This window comes from Pristiophorus japonicus, chromosome 8 (genome assembly GCF_044704955.1).
Source record: "Pristiophorus japonicus isolate sPriJap1 chromosome 8, sPriJap1.hap1, whole genome shotgun sequence".
Classification (NCBI taxonomy): Eukaryota; Metazoa; Chordata; class Chondrichthyes; family Pristiophoridae; genus Pristiophorus; species Pristiophorus japonicus.
The window spans coordinates 101742527-101764701 of NC_091984.1; the positions used below are offsets into that span (position 1 = coordinate 101742527).

The 22175-nt window shown below is 44.8% G+C and overlaps 1 protein-coding gene across 4 annotated transcripts in view; it reads left to right on the forward strand.

Annotated features, from left to right (window-relative positions):
• The window catches only part of LOC139268664 (L-selectin-like), a 79812-nt gene that overhangs the window by 38401 nt on the left and 19236 nt on the right, over nucleotides 1-22175 (forward strand). For 3 of the 4 annotated variants that reach the window (XM_070887193.1, XM_070887190.1, XM_070887192.1), the window contains 2 exons: nucleotides 17804-17891; nucleotides 21119-21502. In XM_070887193.1, coding sequence (XP_070743294.1) covers nucleotides 17804-17891; nucleotides 21119-21502 — 472 coding nt within the window. Of the gene's footprint in view, nucleotides 1-11579; nucleotides 11660-17803; nucleotides 17892-21118; nucleotides 21503-22175 lie in introns of those variants that run through there. The other variant, XM_070887194.1, reaches the window with a different exon arrangement.

The following is a 22175-nucleotide window of genomic DNA, read 5'->3' on the forward strand; positions in this document are numbered from 1 at the left end:
ACATTGGGAACATTCTTCCTGCATCTAACCTGTCTAACCCCGTCAGAATTTTATATGTTTCTATGAGGTCCCCTCTCATTCTTCTGAACTCCAGTGAATACAAGCCCAGTTGATCCAGTCTTTCTTGATAGGTCAGTCCCGCCATTGGAGCTGTTCTAATCTTCGCGCCAAATCAGCCCGGATTCTTTGTTTAATTTTGGTGGGCTTGATATTGCTTTGTCATATTTTGGTGAGCTCATTAAAATGTTAACCTGTCTCGGGTGTGTTGATCTTCTAAATCTGTTTCGTGATGGAAATATTAGCTTGTTATTTACAAGGTCTGTCTGTGCTCAAGTTTTTTTCATGCGGGCTAGATGGGCCTTTGTTGTTATGCATATGCTGGATGATGGTTAGCTATATCTGGGTTAATTATTGCTATGTTAATGTCTCTTCTGGAGAAGGGTTTTCCAGTATCCATAATTCTCCAGACAATTTACTTTAGTTTCAATACCCCAGTCAGCTTCAATACTCAAACTGGTTTCTTTGTAGGATAGTCATCCTTTAATTCTCTAGCCCTGCCCACACAGACTAAATTTGTCTCGTAAAATCCCAAATTCGATTAAAGTTCGTAATTTCTTCCATGTGCACTTTAGGATTTCAAACTTTCTGGTAGATAGTTCCAAATTAAATTTCCTTTCCAATGAGTCCAAATACTGGGGGGGTTCTCCCATGAATTTTGTACCCTTCAGTGGCCTCACCAATACCCTATACAATTGTAGCAGGACTTCTCTGCTTTTATACTCTATCCGCCTTGCAATAAAGGCCAACATTCCATTTGCCTTCCTGATTACTTGCTGTACCTGCATACTCACTTTTTGTGTTTCATGCACAAGAGGTCCCTCTCTACTCCAGCACTTTGTAATTTTTCTCCATTTAAATTATAATTTGCTTTTTTATTCTTTCTGCCAAAGTGGATAACCTCACATTTTCCCACATTATACTCCATCGGCCAAATTTTTGCCCACTCACTTAGTCTGTCTATATCCCTTTGCAGATTTTCTGTGTCCTCCTCACAATTTGCTTTCCCACCCATCTTTGTATCATCAGCAAACTTGGCTACTTTACACTCGGTCCCTTCATCCAAGTCATTGATATAGATTGCAAATAGTTGAGACCTCAGCACCGATCCCTGCGGCACCCCACTAATTACTGTTTGCCAACCGGAAAATGACCCATTTATCCCGACTCTCTGTTTTCTGTTAGTTAGCTAATCCTCTATATACGAATATATTACGCCCAACCCTGTAAACTTTTATCCTGTGCAGTAACCTTTTATGTGGCACCTTATCGAATGCCTTCTGGAAATCCAAATACAGCACATCCACTGGTTTCCCCTTTTCCACCCTGCTCACTACTTCCTCAAAGAACTCCAGTAAATGTGTCAAAAGTTATAGACTGAAAGACTATCTTTCACTGGAATAATTCACAGCAAATATTCACTATTTTCCCATTCTATATTACTTCAATTGACATGCAGAGATGAATAACAGATTAACAATTGAATCACACTGCACAGGAAGCTATTAGGAGACATGAAGCCAAGTCCAGCAAATTTATGATCTTTCCCTAGAATGTGTTATGTACAGTAAGCGAGTGGTGTTTCTTGCTGTCATTTACATTGTCCTTCAGCTAAGTCATTGTTCAACTGTCCTGCCTTGTTTCCTTTTTTTTAAGTTAAAGCAGGATTTTCTTTCTCTCTAATAGACAAGCTAGCCGGTTAGTCACATGCCTTTCACAGCTCTGTCTCTTCTGGGACTTGGGGAAAAAAGAAGAAAAACACATGCAGGAAGCATATGCTTTGAAGGGACTGCTGCTGCACAAAACACCAGACAAAGCTATCTAGCGAGGAGGGTGGAAGTCTCTGAGAGAAAACTTACTCAACAAAAGAGGAAATTTCCCTATTTCCCAATACACCCTCCATCAGCTTTTAACTATTCACATTCACCATTATGTTGCATGGTGAAAGATAAGATTTTTTTCCTGCTATTTAGTAATGTTTAAAAAGTTAGCCAAAGTTCACTTCAATTTAATTCAGTTCTCCCAACAGCTCAAGAGTAAAATAGCCCAGTTATAATGCACAGCAGGGACTAGAAGATTGATAAATTCAACTGAAATCCAGTCTCCACTGTGCAGTATAGCTGGTCTGAAAAAGTCTGGGTCCAGAACAGATAGAGTTCTGGTTTTTCAAGCATTAGGCAGTGAGAGTTACAGATTGTAGGCTGAAGAATTCATCATACAGTTCTGTGATGTTGCATATGTTATTCCTGTAGCATTGTGCAATCATTGTGAGACAATCTATACAAGTAGTCCCAATTTTCCTTTTTACATTTTTAGAGGCTGGAACTACAAAACCTTCTTTGAGAAACTATGACAAAATCAGATCCATTCCAAATACTGAACACAAGAAAACAATATAATTGGTGCACAAGAAAAATTCTGTTTGACCAAATTTGAATTTGGACTCTGAAGGCAGACTAAGTTAACAATAGGTAAGATTTGAATTGTCAAGCTGCTTTATTACACAGTAAGGTGAAATGTAGAGCAACAGTTATGATCAAAGTCACGTAGTTCAATCAGTACAACGTATATTCATATAATGATCCAAAATAAAGAACATACCTGTTTTCCCACATTGAGTCATTTTACTTGACTTAAACAAGATTTTTTTTTAAACTTTCCGCCAGCATTTATAACCTCTTCACTTCAGTGCAAAACTGACTGTCCTTGCAGACTTGTTTTTTTAAAGACCTCACTCTGTCAAAAAGCCTCTCTCTCTTCTACTACCCAATTCACAGATAGTTCAGAAATCAGAGGGCTTTTCAACATAGAAGTTGAGAGGTGCTTCCGATTACCCAGACATGGTAATGAATTGCCTATTGTTTAATTGTCACTGGAATGCTTTGCCGGCTAGTGCGATGGATGTTGAACCTGACTGGGGAACAGATTGCTTCATATAAAAGGTAAGTGGTTCCACAGATAACACATGGTTCATGTGATCTCCTGGATCCTTATTGGTCCTGGGTTTTTCTCTGTTTTTTTGCCTCTCCCAGGAATTACATGGCTGTGTGTGGGCGGTGGGGGGGTGGGGGGGGGGTGCGGCGGGGTGGGGGGCAGGATAGGGCCATCATGTATGTGGGGCAGGCTTGATCGACCAGCTGGTCTTTTCATGCCTGGCATTTTCATGTTTACACACTTAGAAAAACAACTTCCAATGAGCGTATTGTCACCTTTTGTCGAGGCATCTTTTTTAAAATTCATACGAAAATACATTTCTTTGAGAAACGATGCATTAATCGTAACTTTTTCCCCAAATCATTTCTGTGGAAAACTGGTCAAAAAAATCTTAAAACGTGACAGTGCTATATAAATTCAAATTGATGTTATATATAATAGACATTCATCATAAAGAAGTGCTTTTGTAATACCTGAGGGCTGGTGCTGTAGAGCCTGCACATTTATATTGTGGCCAGATTCCACAGTACCGGAAAAACAAGTGCATTTATTTGCTTTTATTCCTTGGCTGCTGCATTTTCCCCGACCGTTGGAAGCAGATTGAACAGTAACTTTCAAAAGGAAATTGGATAAATACTTGAAAAGGAAAAATTTGCAGGGCTATGGGGAAAGAGCAGGGGAGTGGGACCAATAGTTCTTCCAAAGACCGGCATAGGCCTCCTTCAGTGCTGTAAGATTCTCAGGGCTAGACTTTCCCTAAAGCCCCTCACTGCATGACTGCCACCCAGAAACAACGTTGACGTTCTGCAACTCTGGCGAAAATTTCCATAATAAAGGTAAAAAATATTGCCATATGGGTCCGCCGTTGAGGCAAAACTTGGATTGTGACGGTTTTCTCGGCGGTGCATGCAGATGCATGTGGGCGGTTTGCTTCCCGGAAATATTTTCAAAATGTGGGTGGAACTCTTTAAAAAATAAAGAGGAAACTTTCGCCGAGCGGTTTTTCATCAAAAAACAGCAGTACCGCCATGAAAACCGCCGAAAATGAAGGCGAAGGTCTAGCCCTATGATTCTCTGAATGCTGACCAGCACCTTCAATGGCAGTGGTTACTTTTACTCATGTCCCTCTGCCCTTAACATCTGCAAAGATGAAAAGGAAAACCACTAAATTCCTGCTGAAGCACAGTGCGCCAGAATTTCTGCTCCAACTCAGCGGTTGACTTTCACAAGTACAAAATTCACAAACTAAAGATGGAGCTGCTGATAACAGCGAGGATGGTATGCTTGATCATACTTGATCAGCTCCGCTGGGGAGGCAACATAATTCGCATGCCAGACACGAGATTCCCAAAGCAAGTGCTCTACTCAGAACTCCTTCATGGCAAACGAGCCAAAGGTGGGCAGCGGAAGCGTTACAGGGACACCCTCAAAGCCTCCCTGATCAAGTGCGACATCCCCACTGACACCTGGGAGTCCCTGGCCAAAGACCGCCCTAAGTGGCAGAAGTGCATCCAAGAGGGCGCTGAGCACCTCGAGTCTCATCGCCGAAAACATGCAGAAACCAACGCAGGCAGCGGAAGGAGCATGCAGCAAACCTGTCCCACCCACCCTTTCCCTCAATGACTATCTGTCCCACCTGTGACAAGGACTGTAGTTCTCGTATTGGACTGTTCAGCCACCTAATAACTCATTTTTAAGAGTGGAAGCAAGTCTTCCTCGATTCCAAGGGACTGCCTATGATGATGATGATGTATGCTGATACATAAGGGTGGCAAGGTATCTCACAAGTGCGGGTTGAAAAATGGCGTGCCCACTGCGTGGGATACCTTGGCACTGTAAGGAAATCTCTTTTAATTGAATTAAATGGTTCCTTGTGGTTCAAGCTCGAGCTTGAATTATCCAAATGCAATTTGATTACTCAGACACCGATAGTATAATAACTATTATGGTTATACAATAGACTCATACAACCTGGTTTCCTGCAGTCCCAAGGTGATCAAGCTTGGCTTCTGTAAGTCTAGGACTTCCGATTGTCCCGTAAGCTCTAACTACAAGATGGGGCACTTAAGTATGGTGGAGAGGCACTGTTGGCATGAATACATGACCTCATCTCTCTCATCTGGAGGGAGGAAAGCATGCCAGGAGATCTCAGAGATGCAATGATTGTGACCATCTTTAAAAAAGGGGACAAGTCCGACTGCGGCAACTACAGAGGAATCTCCCAGTTATCAGCCACTGGGAAAGTGGTCGCTAGAGTCCTCCTCAACCGTCTTCTCCCTGTGGCTGAGGAGCTCCTCCCGGAGTCACAGTGCGGATTTCATTCCCTATGGGGCACAACGGACATGATTTTTGCAGCGTGACAGCTGCAGGAAAAATGCAGGGAACAGCACCAGCCCTTATACATGGCCTTCTTCGACCTCTTAAAGGCCTTTGACACTGTCAACCTTGAGGGTCTATGGAGTGTCCTCCTCCGTGTCGGATGCTCCAAAAGTTCGTCACCATCCTCCATCTGCTCCACGACGACATGCAGGCCATGATCCTAACCAATGGATCCATTACAGACCCAATTCACGTCCAGACTGGGATTAAACAGGGCTGCGTCATCGCCCCCACCCTCTTCTCAATCTTCCTCGCTGCCATGCTCCACCTCACAGTCGACAAGCTCCCTGCTGGAGTGGAACTAAACTACAGAACTAGTGGGAATTTGTTCAATCTTTGCCGTCTCCAGGCCAGATCCAAGACCACCCCAACCTCTCGTCGAGCTACAGTGCGCGGACAATGCCTGCGTCTGCGCACATATAGAGGCTGAACTCCAGGACATAGTTGATGTATTTACTGAGGCGTACGAAAGCATGGGCCTTATGCTAAACATCTGTAAGACAAAGATCCTCCACCAGCCTGTCCTCACCGCACAGCAATGCCCCCCCCAGACATCAAGATCCACGGCGGGCCCTGGACAATGTGGACCATTTCCCATACCTCGGGAGCCTCTTATCAACAAGAGCAGGCATTGACGATGAGATTCAACACCACCTCCAGTGTGCCAGTGCAGCCTTCGGTCGCCTGAGGAAAAGAGTGTTTGAAGGCCAGGCCCTCAAAACTGCCACCAAACTCATGGTCTACAGAGCTGTAGTAATACCCGCCCTCCTGTATGGCTCAGAGACATGGACCATGTACAGTAGACACCTCAACTCGTTGGAGAAATACCACCAGTGATGCCTCCGCAAGATACTACAAATCCCCTGGGAGGATAGACGCAGCAACATTTGCATCCTCGACCAGGCCAACATCCCCAGCATTGAAGCACTGACCACACTTGATCAGCTCCACTGGGCAGGCCACATCATTCGCATGCCAGACACGAGACTCCCAAAGCAAGCGCTCTACTCGGAACTCCTTCACACCAAACAAATCAAAGGTGGGCAGAGGAAACGTTACAAGGACACCCTCAAAGCCTTCTTGATAAAGTGCAACATCCCCTCTGACACCTGGGAGTCCCTGGCCAAAGACCGCCCTAAGTGGAGGAAGTGCATCCGGGAGGGCGCTGAACACCTCGAGTCTCATCGTCGAGAGCATGCAGAAATTAAGCGCAGGCAGCGGAAAGAGCGTGTGGCAAACCAGTCCCACCCTCCCCTTTCCCTCAATGACTATCTGTCCCACCTGTGACAAGGACTGTAGTTCTCGTATTGGACTGTTCAGCCACCTAAGGACTCATTTTAAGAGTGGAAGCAAGTCTTCCTCAATTCTGAGAGACTACCTATGATGATGATGTGGAGTTTCACCTGCACTCTTCAAATAGAATAGTCAAAAAATCAACAGAAACAACAGAATTTTAAAATCATCCATCTTCTAAATAATCTTCTATTTAGAAGATTAAAGTTACTGATGACAACTGCATCTTTTCACAGAAATTGCCTGTGTATCTGTCTGCCACAAGGTCTAATAGGTAGAAAACTCTGCTCTTTTAATCAGAATGTTAAAAGAAAATACCTCTACCAGGGTGGTTCTACAGTTCAGGATGGAGGCGGAATCCATATCATTAGTGGTTGTTTTGGTGGCCTAAATAGGAGGAGCTATAAAACCGTATGTGGGTGTGTAACGCTCTCATAGCTGTGTTCTTGAAACCAGCTCAGTTTGCAGTACGTATTGTGAATAAAGCATGTTATAGGGAGAGTAAACAAAACGGAAAGGCTTTCTTCCAGTCGCTAGTTCATTCTTTCAGAATTTATTTACAACTGCGCTAAAATAGTGAACATAGAAACACTAAAACCTTTCTGTTATATTTACAGGTTCACTAAAAAAAACAACCAGGTGAAATCTTCTGCCCCCAGAAGACAAGTTTTTAAACCATTATTTCTACATACTTCTATGATGTGAAGCATTGGTTATTAAAGGTTTTAAGTGATTCTGTCATCAGCAAAAGGATCATAAGAACTCAAACCATGATCCCGCCCCCTGCCCTCCAACTTGGTAAAAGCTAACAGCCTGAAATGTAACCCTGAAAACAAGGGGATTGAATTTCCCGGGATCTACCAGTGAAGTTATGGTAGATGATCGGGAGAAGCTTCACATTTATTCTAATTGACCAGAGACTGGAATAAGGTGGGGGAGTGGGGGGACGATCAGGAAGGGGGAGGTGGAGAGGTGGCCAGCAGTGGCATGTGGTTTTAATGTGGAGCTGGTAGGAGTACTACTGCACATCCTGGCTCCACATTCAGGAAAGTTATTTTTTAACTTTCCTTTTTGGTGGTGGGTTACAGCTGTAGATGCAAAGAGCCAAATGCCTGTGTCAGGCGCAAATCCTGAACGCCATTTTTTTGCCATTATCGATATGGGGTGCGGCACATTTTCGGCTCATAATGAACGCACACTTCATGTCCACTATATTGGAAGCTTAGACATCTATTTTCTCATGTATATATGCTTGGGATACTAGCCACCCGGTGGCATGACTGCCGGAGGTCATTGGGCTGGACGCACGTGTGTGCAGCCCAGGTATAAAAGGCAAGCCATCATGTAATGTAATCACTTTGGGCCCCAATAAAGCAGAGCCTGGTTTGTACCTGTGTTATTTTACAGTATTCAGTCTATTGAGTTATTACATACATAACATTTGGCAACGAGGTAACTTAAAAACCTTCGCATGCATAAATGAGCACAATTGGAATTCTGGAGAGATTCGTGGAGGGAGAGGACTGGACAGATTTTGTAGCTCGCCTGGAGCAGTACTTTGTGGCAAACAAAATGGAAGAACCCACTGACGCAGTTAGGCGCAGGGCAGTCTTCCTCATGGTTTGCGGTCCGAAAATCTATGGACTCATAAAGAATCTTCTCTCGCCTGCAAGTCCAATGGACAAGGACTATGAGGAATTGTGTGCTCTGGTTCATGACCATCTCAAACCAGTCTGTGGTCGTGGCCATCTAAACCATGGTCCAGGATCCACATCGACTTTTTAGGTCCCTTCCTGGCAGATGTTTTTAGTTGTGGTGGATGCATATTCCAAGTGGATAGAGTGTATAATCATGTCATCTAGTACATCCACAGCTACCATTGAGAGCCTTCGTGTCATGTTTGCTACCCATGGTCTGCCCGACATCGTTGTAAGCGACAACGGACCTTGCTTCAGTAGTCTGAAGTTTCAAGAGTTCAAGAAACTCAATGCTATCAAACATGTGAGATCAGCACCATTCAAACCCGCATCTAATGGTCAAGCAGAGCATGCTGTCCAAACCATCGAGCAGAGTATGAAACGTGTAACTCAAGGTTCACTGCAGACTCGCTTGTTACGCATATTGCTTAGTTACAGGACAAGACCCCACATGCTTACCGGGGTCCCCCCTGCTGAACTATTGATGAAGTGAGGTGTCAAGACCAGGCTCTCTCTTGTCCACCCTGATTTGTATGATCATGTTGAATACAGACGTCAAAGTCAGCCGTGATATCATGATCGTGCTGCCGTGTCATGCGACATTTCTGTTAACGATCCTGTGTATGTACTAAATTATGCTCAAGGTCCCAAGTGGATCGCCGGTACAGTTATGGCCAAGGAGGGTAACAGAGTGTTTATCGTCAAGCTCAAGAATGGGCAAGCATGCAGGAAACATGTTGATCAGATAAAGCTGCGGCACACGGATGAACTGGAACAGACTGAGGAAGATACAATCAATGACCAACCAACCTACCCTCAGTCATCAGAGGACTCCGCTGTCGTCAATGAATCTGGACCTTCAATCCCTGACATGGTCATTGCCACCCCCATCAGATCGGCTACCCAGCCCCCAGTCATAACAGACTCAGAACACTCGCTCAAGGCTGGAGTTGAACTGAGACAATCAACTCGGGAGCGGAAAGCCCCGGAGCATCTCAATTTGTAAAAAGACTGTTACTAATATTTTAAAGGGGGATATTGTCATGTATGTATGCTTGGGTTTACTCGCCACCAGATGGCGTGACTGTTGGAGGTCATTGGGCTGTATGCACATGTGTGCAGCCAGGTATAAAAGGCCATGTAATGTAATCACTTTAGGCCCCAATAAAGCAGAGCCAGGTTTGTACCTGTGTTAGTTTACAGTATTCAGTCTACTGAATACTATCAAACTGCCATGATGGCAGCAGTCTGAGCTTGCATGGCAGCAAGCTGTGTGTGCATGAGAGTAATCGGAGCTTGCATGACAGATGTTTGAGTTTCCACTGCAGCACTCAGACATCGGTTGGCTTCTGCTTGCGCTACAATGGAAGCTGAAACATTAGCCATCAGACCCTGCTTCATGGTTGGGTCCACAAGTGCAATAATGGATCTGCCCATCTTATCCATGCTGGAAATCATGGGCTCCAAACTCTGTGCAAAGCCCTGTACAAGGTTGGTGCCGGACTCCTCCATGCTCCTTAACAATGCACTCGGGCTTTATGGAAGGTCTGCCTATGCACCTAGCATTTTGTTGTGCATACCCTTCAGCGTTCTGCTGTAGGCCACCCCATCGAATTCTTCATCTGAGTCCTCTGCAGAAGAACTCGTGAGCGGTCACACCCTCCGGGGAGCTGTGCTACCCCTTTCCCCTGCCCTAGATACAGCATACTTGTGCCGTTGACTCATCAAGTGCAGATCCCACCTCTAAGCTACTATCTCAACTCTGCGCAGTGCAGCATCTGAGCTGGTGGCTGCGAGTGGCAGATCAAACTCTCTTTTCCCCCTTCCTCTTCCAACACTGGCTTGGCAGGCTGGATTTCTTGGGTCTCTGAAATGAGAAAGGCACAAGGGTAGGGTGTAATGAGGGGAGCAGGGGAAAGCAAGAGGTGTATGCTTACACCAGTATAAATCAGGAGAGATTGTGGGATGAGGGGGAAGTGGATGTGAGAAGGAGGATTACATATGGGGATACCAGCATCTTGTATTCTTTCAGCCCTGCTGCTGGCCACGGGCTCAGCGATACCCCTCCCAATAACGGCCAGCACCATCTCCACCATGGAGGTGAGGTTATGCAGACGCGCCTGTCCCCCGCTGGTTAGGTCCTGCTGGCATCGGTTGAAAGCCACCTTCTCCTGCAAGAGAAAGGGAAATGTGTCAGTGAGTGTGGTGCAATGTGTTTGGGTGATATGCCTGTCATGGTTGAATAGCTGACAGTGTGTGCAGGCTGTGAGATATGGGTGTGAATTTTGCAGCAGTGGTAAGTGTGCGAGGGTGGGGTGTGAGTCGTGTTTGGTAGAGATTGTTGGTAGGTGAGTGATGGGGGTGTGGGGCATTGAGCACTGTGTGAGGCCAGTGGTGCAGATGGTGGAATATGGCATTTGAAGATGAATTCACTGACTTTGACCAGTCATGTGAGGTCATTAAACGTCTTCTTGCACTGCGTCCAGGTCCTTGCGGCTAAACTGCTGGCGTTCACCACAGTGACTATCTGCTCCCATTGGACTTTACACTGTTGCCTGTTGCCCCCTGTGGAAAAACCACCTCTCTCCTCTTGTCCACCAGTGCTGCTTTGGAGAACCTTGGTGCACATTTTCTCTCCTATTGTGCCATCATAGTTGTTTTTCACTGTCTGCCTCAGCCAGTTCAATGAACTACTGCAGGCAGAATGCACCTCCCCTTTAAGGAATGCAGACTGCCTTTATGTATTGCAAGCTAGCTTTAATCGGTGCCAGCTTCGCATGAACTTAGGCCCACTGCTAAGCGTTCAGCTACTCAGCTGCGTGTTCATCGCTGGGTTGAACGCTGCAATCATGGGAATGAACTGGCGGCACGAAGTTCGCGTACTACCTGCATCCCTCTGAACGGGGCGCGGGTTGATTGTGCGTCACGATGCCCGTGCCCACTTTCGGGGGCAAACGAATATCTAGGACTGCTTGTCTTCCCATTTCATAAAGCTGTGTTGTTGGTCGCTGCTTATGAAGACATGTGGCCAGGTATTTCAGTTGGAACATCCAATTTTCATTTTACATAAAGTTATTTTTGTCAAATATTGCAGGAAGCTAGTGAATCAGAGAATAAAAAGTGAGGGGAGCATGCAAAACTGTGGTCAGGACTGAGGTATTTGGTTTGTGAAGGCACAGTGCTGCACTGAGTTACTGCTACAGACTGAAGAAAGCACAGCCTTTACAACTAACAAAACATTGGTGAGGAAAATACTGGGGTGAAAAAAGCAACGCCAAAATAAGAATATTCCTAAAATGGTGAGTTACGTTAATTTTATTCTGTTTTAGTGGAACTTTATTGAAGGATCCTGAAAATTCAGCAGAAACTGAGGGAAATGAGAAAAATTAAATATTTTAAAGAAATAAAATAACATATCTAGAAGATACAACAAGGAAACATGCTATTTGGCCCAACTAGTCCATGAACTGTCAAAAAGGCTAGTTTCATCATGAATAGTAATGCTATTTAAGGAAAACAATTATAAGCACTGTGTGTGGTTGAAACCTATTTAAAATTGTAATGGTGCAGCATGTACTGAATGAACAATATTTTAACAAAGATATTTTGGCTGACTAAAGTGCTTAACAATGAGAGGGAGTCCCTCGGGTTGTCTCACAGAGGTACGGCTAATTTATGAATAGTGGTCTTAGAAAGGGAGCTGGAGTTGGATATTATATAAAATGTGATGTAAAGAGAAGTATGCAGTTGTGCTTGGCTGCTGGCTTATTGTGGGACAGCCGTAGAAAACACTGGCAGGAAGCAATCAGACAGATTTGCCTGAAAATGAAGAGGGTAATAAGACACTAGAGTCAACATCATGTGTTCAGCAGGCGAGACCCTGTGAGTGTGTAGGGTCTTGTCCTGTAACTCAGCAGTATGCAAGACAAGTGGGTCTGCAGTGACCCTTGGGTAACTCTCCTCATGCTTTGTTTGATAATTTGTACTGCACGTTCTGCTTGCCCGTTGGAAGCAGGCTTGAAAGGTGCTGACCATACATGTTTTATGTCGTTAAGTTTTACAAACTCCTGAAACTCCTGACTGGTGAAGCACGACCCATTGTCGCTTACCATTATGTCAGGCAGACCATGTGTCGCGAACATGACATTGAGATTCTCTATGGTTGCCGTGGGCGTACTGAATGTCATGACTATGCATTCTATCCACTTCGAATAAGCATCCACCACCACTAAAAACATCTTGCCCAGGAAGAGACCTGCAAAATCTTCATGGATCCTGGACCAAGGTTTGGATGGCCATGACCACAGACTCAGTGGCGATTCCGCTGGTGCTTTGCTGAGCTGCATGCAGGTGTTGCACTGATGCACACATGCTTCCAGCTCAGAATCAATTCCTGGCCACCATACGTGGGACCTGGCGATGGCCTTCATCATCACTATACCAGGATGTGTGCTGTGTAACTCACGCACAAACTTCTCTCTCCCTTTCTAAGGCATTACAACACAATATGCAATCTGCTTGAATAGACAGTTCGTTCTTGCGACGAATGTATGGTTTGGCCTCCTCGCACATTTGCTTGGGTATGGCAGACCAATCCCCTTTGAGGATGCAACCCTTTACCACCGATAATATCGGGTCCTGGTTGGTCCAGGTCTTAACTTGTTGAGCCGTGACAGGGATACCTTCACTCTGAAAAGCATCCATGATTAACATTAAATTTGCCGGTTGTGGCGTTTCCACCTCCGGTGTGGGCAACGGCAACCGGCTCAAAGCATCGGCACAATTCTCTGTGCCAGGTCTGTGGCAAATGACATAACCATAGGCAGATAATGTCAGCGCCCACCTTTGGATGCGGGATGAAGCATTGCTATTGGAAAACAATGAAATGAGCAGCTTGTGATCAGTCTCTAATTCGAACCTCAGACCGAACAGGTATTGATGCATTTTTTTAACACCGTACACACATGCTAAAGCTTCTTTTTCTACCATACTGTAGGCTCTTTCTGCTTTAGACAAACTTTTGGATACATACGCGACAGGTTGAAGTTTCCCTGACTCATTGGCTTGTTGTAACATGCAACCAATTCCATATGACGATGCGTCACAGGCCAAAACTAAACGTTTACATGGGTCATAATGAACCAGCAGCTTGTTCGAGCAAAGCAGATTGGTAGCTTTCTCGAAAGCTCTGTCTTGCAATGCGCCCCACACACAGTTGATGCCTTTTCTCAATAGAATGTGCAGTGGTTCAAGTAAGGTGCTCAATTTAGGTAGGAAGTTACCAAAGTAGTTGAGTAGACCCAGGAACAAAAGCAGCTCCGTCATGTTCTGCAGCTTGGGTGCATTCTTGATGGCTTGGTTTTCACGTCAGTAGGTCTGATGCCATCAGCGGTGACTTTCCTCCCGAGGAAGTCGACCTCCGGTGCCATGAAGACACACTTCAAGCTTTTAAGTCTGAGTCCCACTCTGTCCAAACGCAGTAGAACCTCTTCCAGGTTGTTCAGATGTTCCTTGGAGTCACGACCGGTGATCAGGATGTCACCTTGGAATACGATGGTTCTGGGAACGGACTTCAATAGACTTTCCATATTTCTCTGGAATATTGCTGCAGCCGAGCCAATTCCAAACTGACACCTGTGGTAAATAAACAGTCCTTTGTGTGTGTTAATGCACGTAAGTCTCTTCGACGTCTCGACCAACTCCTGCGTCATATAGGCCGATGTCAAGTCCAGTTTTGTGAACGACTTTCCTCCAGCTAGCGTCGCAAACAAGTCATCAGCCTTCGGTAATGGGTACTGATCTTGTTTCGAAACCCGTTGATCATAGCCTTGTAGTCTCCACAGATTCTGACTGTGCCATCATTTTTCAGCCCAGGAACAATGGGGCTGGCCCATTCATTAAATTCGCCAGGTTGGCGATACCCGATTCGAACAGCAAGGGGAACTTACTCAATACTTGGGCATATGTATCTTCCAATGACGATAATGCCTTTATGTCATTCCAGTCGCATCTGATTTTCTCCAACCAGCTCCTGCCGAGCATCGTTGGGCCATTGCCTGGAACAATCCACAGCGGTAACTCGTGAACCACACCGTCATGCGACACATTAATTTGTGCACTGCCAATCACCTTTATCAGTTCTTTGGTGTACATGTGCAGCTTGGCATTAACGGGGCTCAGCCTGGGCCTCACAGTCTTAGTATCCCACAGCTTATTAAATGCCCTCTCGTTCATGATCGATTGACTCGCCCCTGTGTCCAGTTCCATCGATACCAGTATCCCATTAAACTTCACATGAATCAAAATTGGTTTACTCTTGGTTATGAAAGAGTACAGTCCATACACTTCCTCCTCTGGCATCTAGGATTGCGTATCCGGATCCGTGCTAGTCTGACTCTCATCCTCCACGTGGTGTGTTGCAGCTCGCTTACTCATCTACGGACACTTGTGCTGGAGATGCCCCACTCTCAGACAGCCTTTGCAACTATATTGCTTAAATCGGCACTGCTGGTGCCAATGATTTCTCCCACAACACCAACACGGAGAAGTTGGATATATTCACACTGGCGGACTTTGGGCAGCAACACGTTTCGCGAACGCAGCCGGATAGGCCCTGCCATGTGCCGCTCTGCCGAATGACGAATCAATCGCATTTACAGTACTTGCCGAGGTTCTGTTCTTCACCGATATTTGCTTTAAACTCCTGTCTGTCGTCACACATGATTGAGTGATCTGGATGCTCCTATTTAAATTCAACTCCTCCACCGCCAGAAGTTTGCGCAGGATCACTTCGTGGTTGATATCGATAACCTCGTGGTTGATAAGAAGTACCGCAGCATGTCTGCCAACACCGTCCCAAACTTGCACGGTCCCACTAGACGTTTCAGGTTGGCAACAAATTCCACCACGCCCTGGCCCTCCGATCGAACGTGTGTATAAAACCTGTATCTCGAGATGATACTGCCGTCGTCTGGCTTGAGGTGCTCCCGTACCAATGTACACAATTCCTCGTACGTTTTCTCTGTTGGATCACTAGGCATGAGTAGATTCTTTATCAGACCGTAGATCTTTGAACCGCAGAGTGAGGAACTCGACCCGGCGCCGATCTGCATTGTCGACCTCCATCATTTTGTTGGCCACGAAGTATTGGTTCACATGGCCACAAAGTCTTCCCAATCTTCTCCCTCCACGAATCGCTCTAAAAATCCAATCGCGCTCATTTTGCAAACAAAGGTTCTTGTATTCTCATTTCCAAATGTTATGTATGCAATAAAGGTACAAACTGAGTACTGTTTAACTGAACAAGATACAACCTTGTTCTGCTTTATTACGGCCCAAAGTGCCTGATTCACAAAATGACTGGCCTTTTATACCAGAGCAGCACCATGTGCGTGCTGCTCAGTCGCCTCCAATAATGACACCATCTGGTGGCTATAGACAGCATGTACATACATGACATGAACAATGTGGCCCGCCCAACAGAGCTGGTTGAGTATGGTCAGTGCTTCGATACTGGGGATGTTGGCCTGATTGAGAACACTAACGTTGGTGCGTCTGTCCTCCCAAGGGATTTGCAGGATCATGCGGAAACATTGTTGGTGGTATTTCTCCAGCGATTTGAGGTGTCTACTGTATATGGTCCATGTCTCTGAGCCATACAGGAGGGCGGGTATCACGACGGCCCTGTAGACCATGAGCTTGGTGGCAGATTTGAGGGCCTGATCTTTGAACATTCTTTTCCTCAGGCGGCCGAAGTCTGCGCTGGTTAGGTGTGGTGGTGCAGTGGTGATGTTATCAGTGTTCTGATAGCAGGATATATTGATGGTATTAGATGAAGAAGTGTGAGAGGAGGCTCATGTGGAGCATAAACACTAGCATAGACATGTTGGGCTGAACGGCCTGTTTCTGTGCTGTAAATACTTTGTAATACTTTGTAAAAGGAGGGGTATATAATTACATAAAACGAGCCAGGAAAATTAGTTGTACATTAGTTTACTAAATAGTTTCACAGTGTTAGGTCAGTAGTTGGAAAGGATGGGCAATCAGACATTAAGTATAAACTCAAAGACATGATACTAATAATAAATCATTAATGAGCTCTCACATGGAGAATAGCATCCAAAGGTGGTCCTCATACTCACAGAAAAGTGGGAAAGGATTTGGAGAAGGGTAACAAGAATAGTTGGGAATGTGATTCAAGCAGATTCATGTTTTTAAAATAAAATGAAAGAAATGACTAAGTAAAGTACTACATTGTACAAAATGAGCATAGAAGCTCCAGAAGACATTATATAAACTAAGGCCATGAATTAACCTTACTATAAAAATAACGTCTTTGCATTTGTGGATTGAAATTGTTTTGCAACATTAATATTAATGAATGCACTGAGACTTTGATAAGAGATTTCATTTACCATAAATGGGTTAAAGTCTTTGTTAAAATAGTGAACAAAGGAATTACATACAAAAGCAATTAACATATTCACAATATCTCAAACTTCGATTTGACCCCATTAGAGTCATCAACTAGTGAAATGGATACACACCTTGTTATTACTGACTCAGTTGAATCATTCAAAGGGAATTGGGTCAGCAAACAGTAAAGGCACAGGGTTTAGTGTAGAAGAGTGAGGAGAGAGATTAGGAAAAAGGTCTTTACTTATGTTATAGCATGGAATGCTTTTCCACAGGGAGAGGTGAGGCAGAATCCATTGCATCTTTTAAGGAAAAACATTGGGTAAATATTTGAAGCAAAGGGGAATAAAAAACTATAGGGGAACATGGGCAGTCAGATTCATTTTTGATTGCTCTAACAAAGAGCCAGGACAGACACGATGGGCTGACATCCTTCTGTGCTATAAATGCCTGTGATTCTGTGAAAAGGTAATAGAAGAAATGGGTGGGGCCATAGTTGAGACGGGGGCACAAAAAACTGTACATATATATATTTTTAAATAATTAAAAAGAATGACTTAAAGGCTTGAAATGGTTGAGACGAGCTTTTATAGCGCTACCTAGGCTGGGGTTGCCCTTAATTTCAGTGGGGGCTCTCCTGTCCCCCGATGTAATTTTGGCTGATACCATGGAGAATACATAATTTCTTCGGGGTTTTCACTGATCTTACACTGAAATTACGCCAGGAGATTGGTGGAAATACCATGGAAATTCTATCCCAATCAGAGGTAAGTAAAATCAGTAGCAACACATTAGTGGACAAGAAAATGTGACTGAAAAGCGAGATAGAAATACTACGACACAAAATTATGACACAGGAGGTAACATGAATCAAAAGTGCATGTCAGGTGCAAAATGTGATTAATATATTGATATATATATATATACACACATATATCCAATGTGTATATATTCTGTAATTTTATGTGGACATTGTATATATATATTGTTTAATATACTGTATATAATTCTTGATTTTCTTTCAATAGACCTTTTGTGTGGAAATCTCTGCTCGACAAAAACATCATCAGATTCAGAAGGGTGTTGCTCAGTTTTGGCTTTTAGTTGTGCTCTATGGTAAGGTTTTACTCTCCTGCTTCTCTAAGAATTTTAGTGCTGGTAAACAAACACAAGGGGGGCAAAATTCCCCCGCGCCACATTTGGGGGGTGGTAACCAAGTCGGGACGGGACTTCCTGCACCCGCCCTGTGGAAGTCCCGCCCCAGCCGCGAAATTGCCGTTACTGCCGTTCACAGGAAGTGGAGCGCAAGTTCGTGCGCTCCACTTCCTGTTGGGGCAGGTTCAGGGGCGCTACTCGGGCGCGTTGGGCAGCGCTTCGCAGCTACTCAGTGTAGCACTGAGGCATTTCAACACCCCTCCCCTTCCGTTAAAGTGGAGAGCTGCTGCGCACACTGCCTGGCCTCTGATGGCCCCCACTGGGCCACCAGGGTAGCCCGGTGCCGAGACCGCAGCCCAGCAGCCAAACCGAGTGCCAAGCTGCACAATGGTGGCCCGGCCGGATCACGCGACAGAGACATAAGACGGGCCGACCGGTGAGACGGCCAAAACCACAAAATGGCGGCTCACGGCGCACCCCACCTCCCCTTTAACTTCTGCTCCGTGAGCGGGTGTCGGCCCGGTTTGCGACCCACAAGGCTGGCACTGACACTGATCACGGCAGCCTCGCCGGGCGCTGGCTAATTTCCGCCGTGAGGTGGAAAGGGGTCGCCATGGGGCACTAAAGGATCGCTACACATGGCGATGACTTAATTGCCGGTTGCTCTGCGGCCCGGGACGCTATTAGTGGGGCGCGGTGCTACTGTGTCAGCGCCTCCGCTAATTCCTGCGCAATCTTGTGGGAGCCAGTAGCGTGTCCCCCCCCCCACCAGGCGAAAACAGGCTTGCACATGTAAGCGGCTCCTGGAGGTGGCGCAAGATATTTTTTAGGAACAAGAAAAAGCCAATAAATATCAACAAACTTTTTCCTGTTTGAAAGATCAACTCTGCCTTACCCGTCTTCTCACCTCAACACATCCTCCAACCCCTTCTCTCTTTGTAAATGGATCTATTTGCTTTTTGAATCCATTTATACTGTCAGTTGCAATGGTCTTTCTCTGTAACTCAAGCTGGTTCCTAGCTTCCAAATTATAACTTGTGCCCCTGCTATTCGAATCATTTGCCATGGTGAATAATTTGACTGAATTAGCTTTCCCTTCAGGGAGGGGGGGGCCCTTTAAGGGAGGGAGGGCCCTTTGGACCCTGCAGTGCTGCACGGCCCAGTGTGCACCGCTGCTGAGGCGTCTGCCCCGTTCGCACTCCAAAAAGGAAGTGGAGTGCTTGATTTAGGGCTCCACTTCCTTTCGGGCGTGCTATGCCTCTCAAATGTTACCGCCCCCAAACGGGGCGATAATCAATTATTCCGCCTTACAGCTTTACCATTTGAGGATACATACAGCATCCAAACACCACATTAATACAAAGAGATTTGTAGTGTTGTACTGAAAACTTTGCGCTGTTGAACTCTATTTTATGCTAGTGTTTTCTCTGGTCTATGGACATTTCAGCTGATCTCAGCTCTGGAGCATGGCGCTGATGACAGGATTGCTCTGATGATCTAATCTCACACTGAGATTCAATTCAGATTGCTGCTGGTCTAACCTCAGCTCCAAGATTCAATGCAGGACTAATCCTAAGCTAAAGAAACAGCACTTCATCTTTCTATTGGACATTTTACAATCTTCTGGCCTTAACATTCAGTAAAACAAGTTTAGATCTTAACCACTGTTCCCATTTTTTTCTTGGACATTCTGTAACCATCTTTTGTTTCGGCCCAATATCAGCTCCTTTTCCCTTGTATTTCATCACTCCGGCCCTCCACCCTATCACAGACATGTCATGTATTTGCTTAAAAGCTGGTCATCACCAGCATCTTCCAGCTTAGATGAAAGGTCATCGACCTGAAACATTAACTCTGTTTCTCTCTCCACAGATGCTGCCTGACCTGCTGAGTATTTTCAGCAGTTCCTGTTTTTATTTCAGATTTCCAGCATTCTGCTTTTGTTGATTTACTTATTGTGGTGGCCTCATAGGTCTCAGTGTTCATAACTTGTTACTTGCAACAAGGAGAAGATTTGGAAATACACGGATCAGTCAGTGAGCACTGTGAGACCATTGTTGACAGTTGCCCTTTCAAAATGTTGATTTTAATTCCTTTTTTGAAAAAAATATGCAACATATGTTAGGGCATTTAACTGAACCAAAGCAGTGAGCGTAGCCACATGGCAGTTCACTCAGTCTCTTTCTCCAGTGAACATGCATGGCTATGCAATAATCTGCATGTTACTGCGCAGGCTGCTCACAAGTGTTACTATTTGAAATATCGGCAATGCGCAGAAATTTAAAGGACCGCACGTTGAAACAAACAGGCTGCGCACAACAAAAACAATTCAGAGGGAACGTTGCCCACACCCAGCCTCTTTCCTTGACCCTGGCACTGACTCAGGCCTTGCTTCTCTGCCTCACCTGTCCCAATTGTTTGACCCTGATTCAACGCTCACCTAGCTCCTGTGCCTGACCCCCAACCCAGCATCTCTGCTCAACCTGACCTTCAACCTTCTGTCTACTCTAGGAAAAGAAAGAAACTACAGTTACTTAAACTTTACCATATTCTTCAAATGACAGAAATTGACCCTGACCATTCTGAATCTGCACTATACTGATTTTCTTTTCCTTGACTTGCTCAGACTCAATGGAAGCTCTACAGACAGGAGAGGAAAGGGCAGAGGAGAAATGCATGTCAGGCTGAACTATTGAGTGAGAGTCATGGTTGTCAGAGAGGTTGTGGGAGGGTCTGGTCAGACAGTGATATCAGCTCAACTTGAATTTTAAACATCTCTATGTAACTCAGGACTGTCGACTTTTAAAGTAAGGTTTTTCACTACCATCTTAAGCACCCTTATTCAGTTTGAAATTAACTTGTTTTATTTTTAATTCGGCATTACAGTGAATAATAATGCAAAAACTGCAAATGCTGGAAATCTAAAATAGAAACAGAACATGTTGGAAATACACCACAGGTTCATCAGTCTCTGCAAAGAGCAAAGATGGCTTGTCGTTTCAGGCTTCAGTCCCTTACTCAGAACTGAAAACTGAGAGATTGTTCAACAAATCTCTTTCAGGTTTTAATTCTTAAAGAAGGTGCTTACAATCATTAATCTATCGCTTTGCTTAACAGGTGCTGGTGAATCTCTTGTGTACTGCCAGCGTTTTCTTTATTTATTAAAAGAATGTGTATTGTCTTTACAGAGCTAGCAATTTGGGAAGGAGTCCACAGCTGGAACTACAACTATTCAACAACAGATATGACATGGCCAGCTGCCAGAGAATTCTGCCGAGAGTTCTTCACTGACCTGGTTGCAATTCAGAACCATGAAGAAATTAATTACCTGAATTATACGTTACCAAGAAATCCAACTTACTACTGGATTGGAATAAGAAAGATTGGTGGTGTTTGGACCTGGGTTGGAACTAACAAATCACTGGATAAAGGGGCAGAAAACTGGGCTGTAGGTGAACCAACTCCTGGGGTGGAAGATTGTGTAGAAATTTATATACAGAGAGAGAATGATGCAGGAAAGTGGAATAATGAACCCTGTCTGGAGAGATCGAAACGAGCATTATGCTATTTAGGTAAGTTTTTGACCATTTTTCCACACTATTTATTTGGGGAGAAAAAGAAGTTACTTTTGAAAATTTTGTTGTTAAAACAAAATGTATTCACAAGTTTTTTTTTAAAGGCACTGAGAGGATAGATAGATGAAGTGCTAATGAGCTATGTTTTAAGCTATGCTGTTTCTGCAAAGACTATAAATAATAAGCAATTCATTAGCCTGTCTTAGCAGTTGATAAACATCTCACACGCACTGAGTTGGGATGTCCCTGGCCCATTTATTTAGTACTCAACTTGACTTCTGCACGTAATCTCACCAATCTTATTTTATCCCCTCACCAGTTTTCTTCCCACTCTCCTTCTCCTGAACGTGTTGAGTCCTCACTAGGATAGAGAGCGGTAGGCACCAGTAATCCTTTGCCACTTGAACTAAGTGGGCATTCTTCATGTGTGAACCTTGACAATGAGTGTTGAAAGAGCCATCACAGCTTAGGCTGATCGTGTCCTCACCCTATGTCCGCTGGCATAGAATTCCAGAAGGTGTCACTGACTAACGATCAGGAGCAGGATCACAGTGTAATTTTCTGAAGCTTAGCTAAGGATCATTAAGACCAATGATAGTGCCGCTACCATTTTCTTGGCTGAGATCAGCTGCTAAACATAGACTGGGAATTGAACCTGTGACCTACCTGG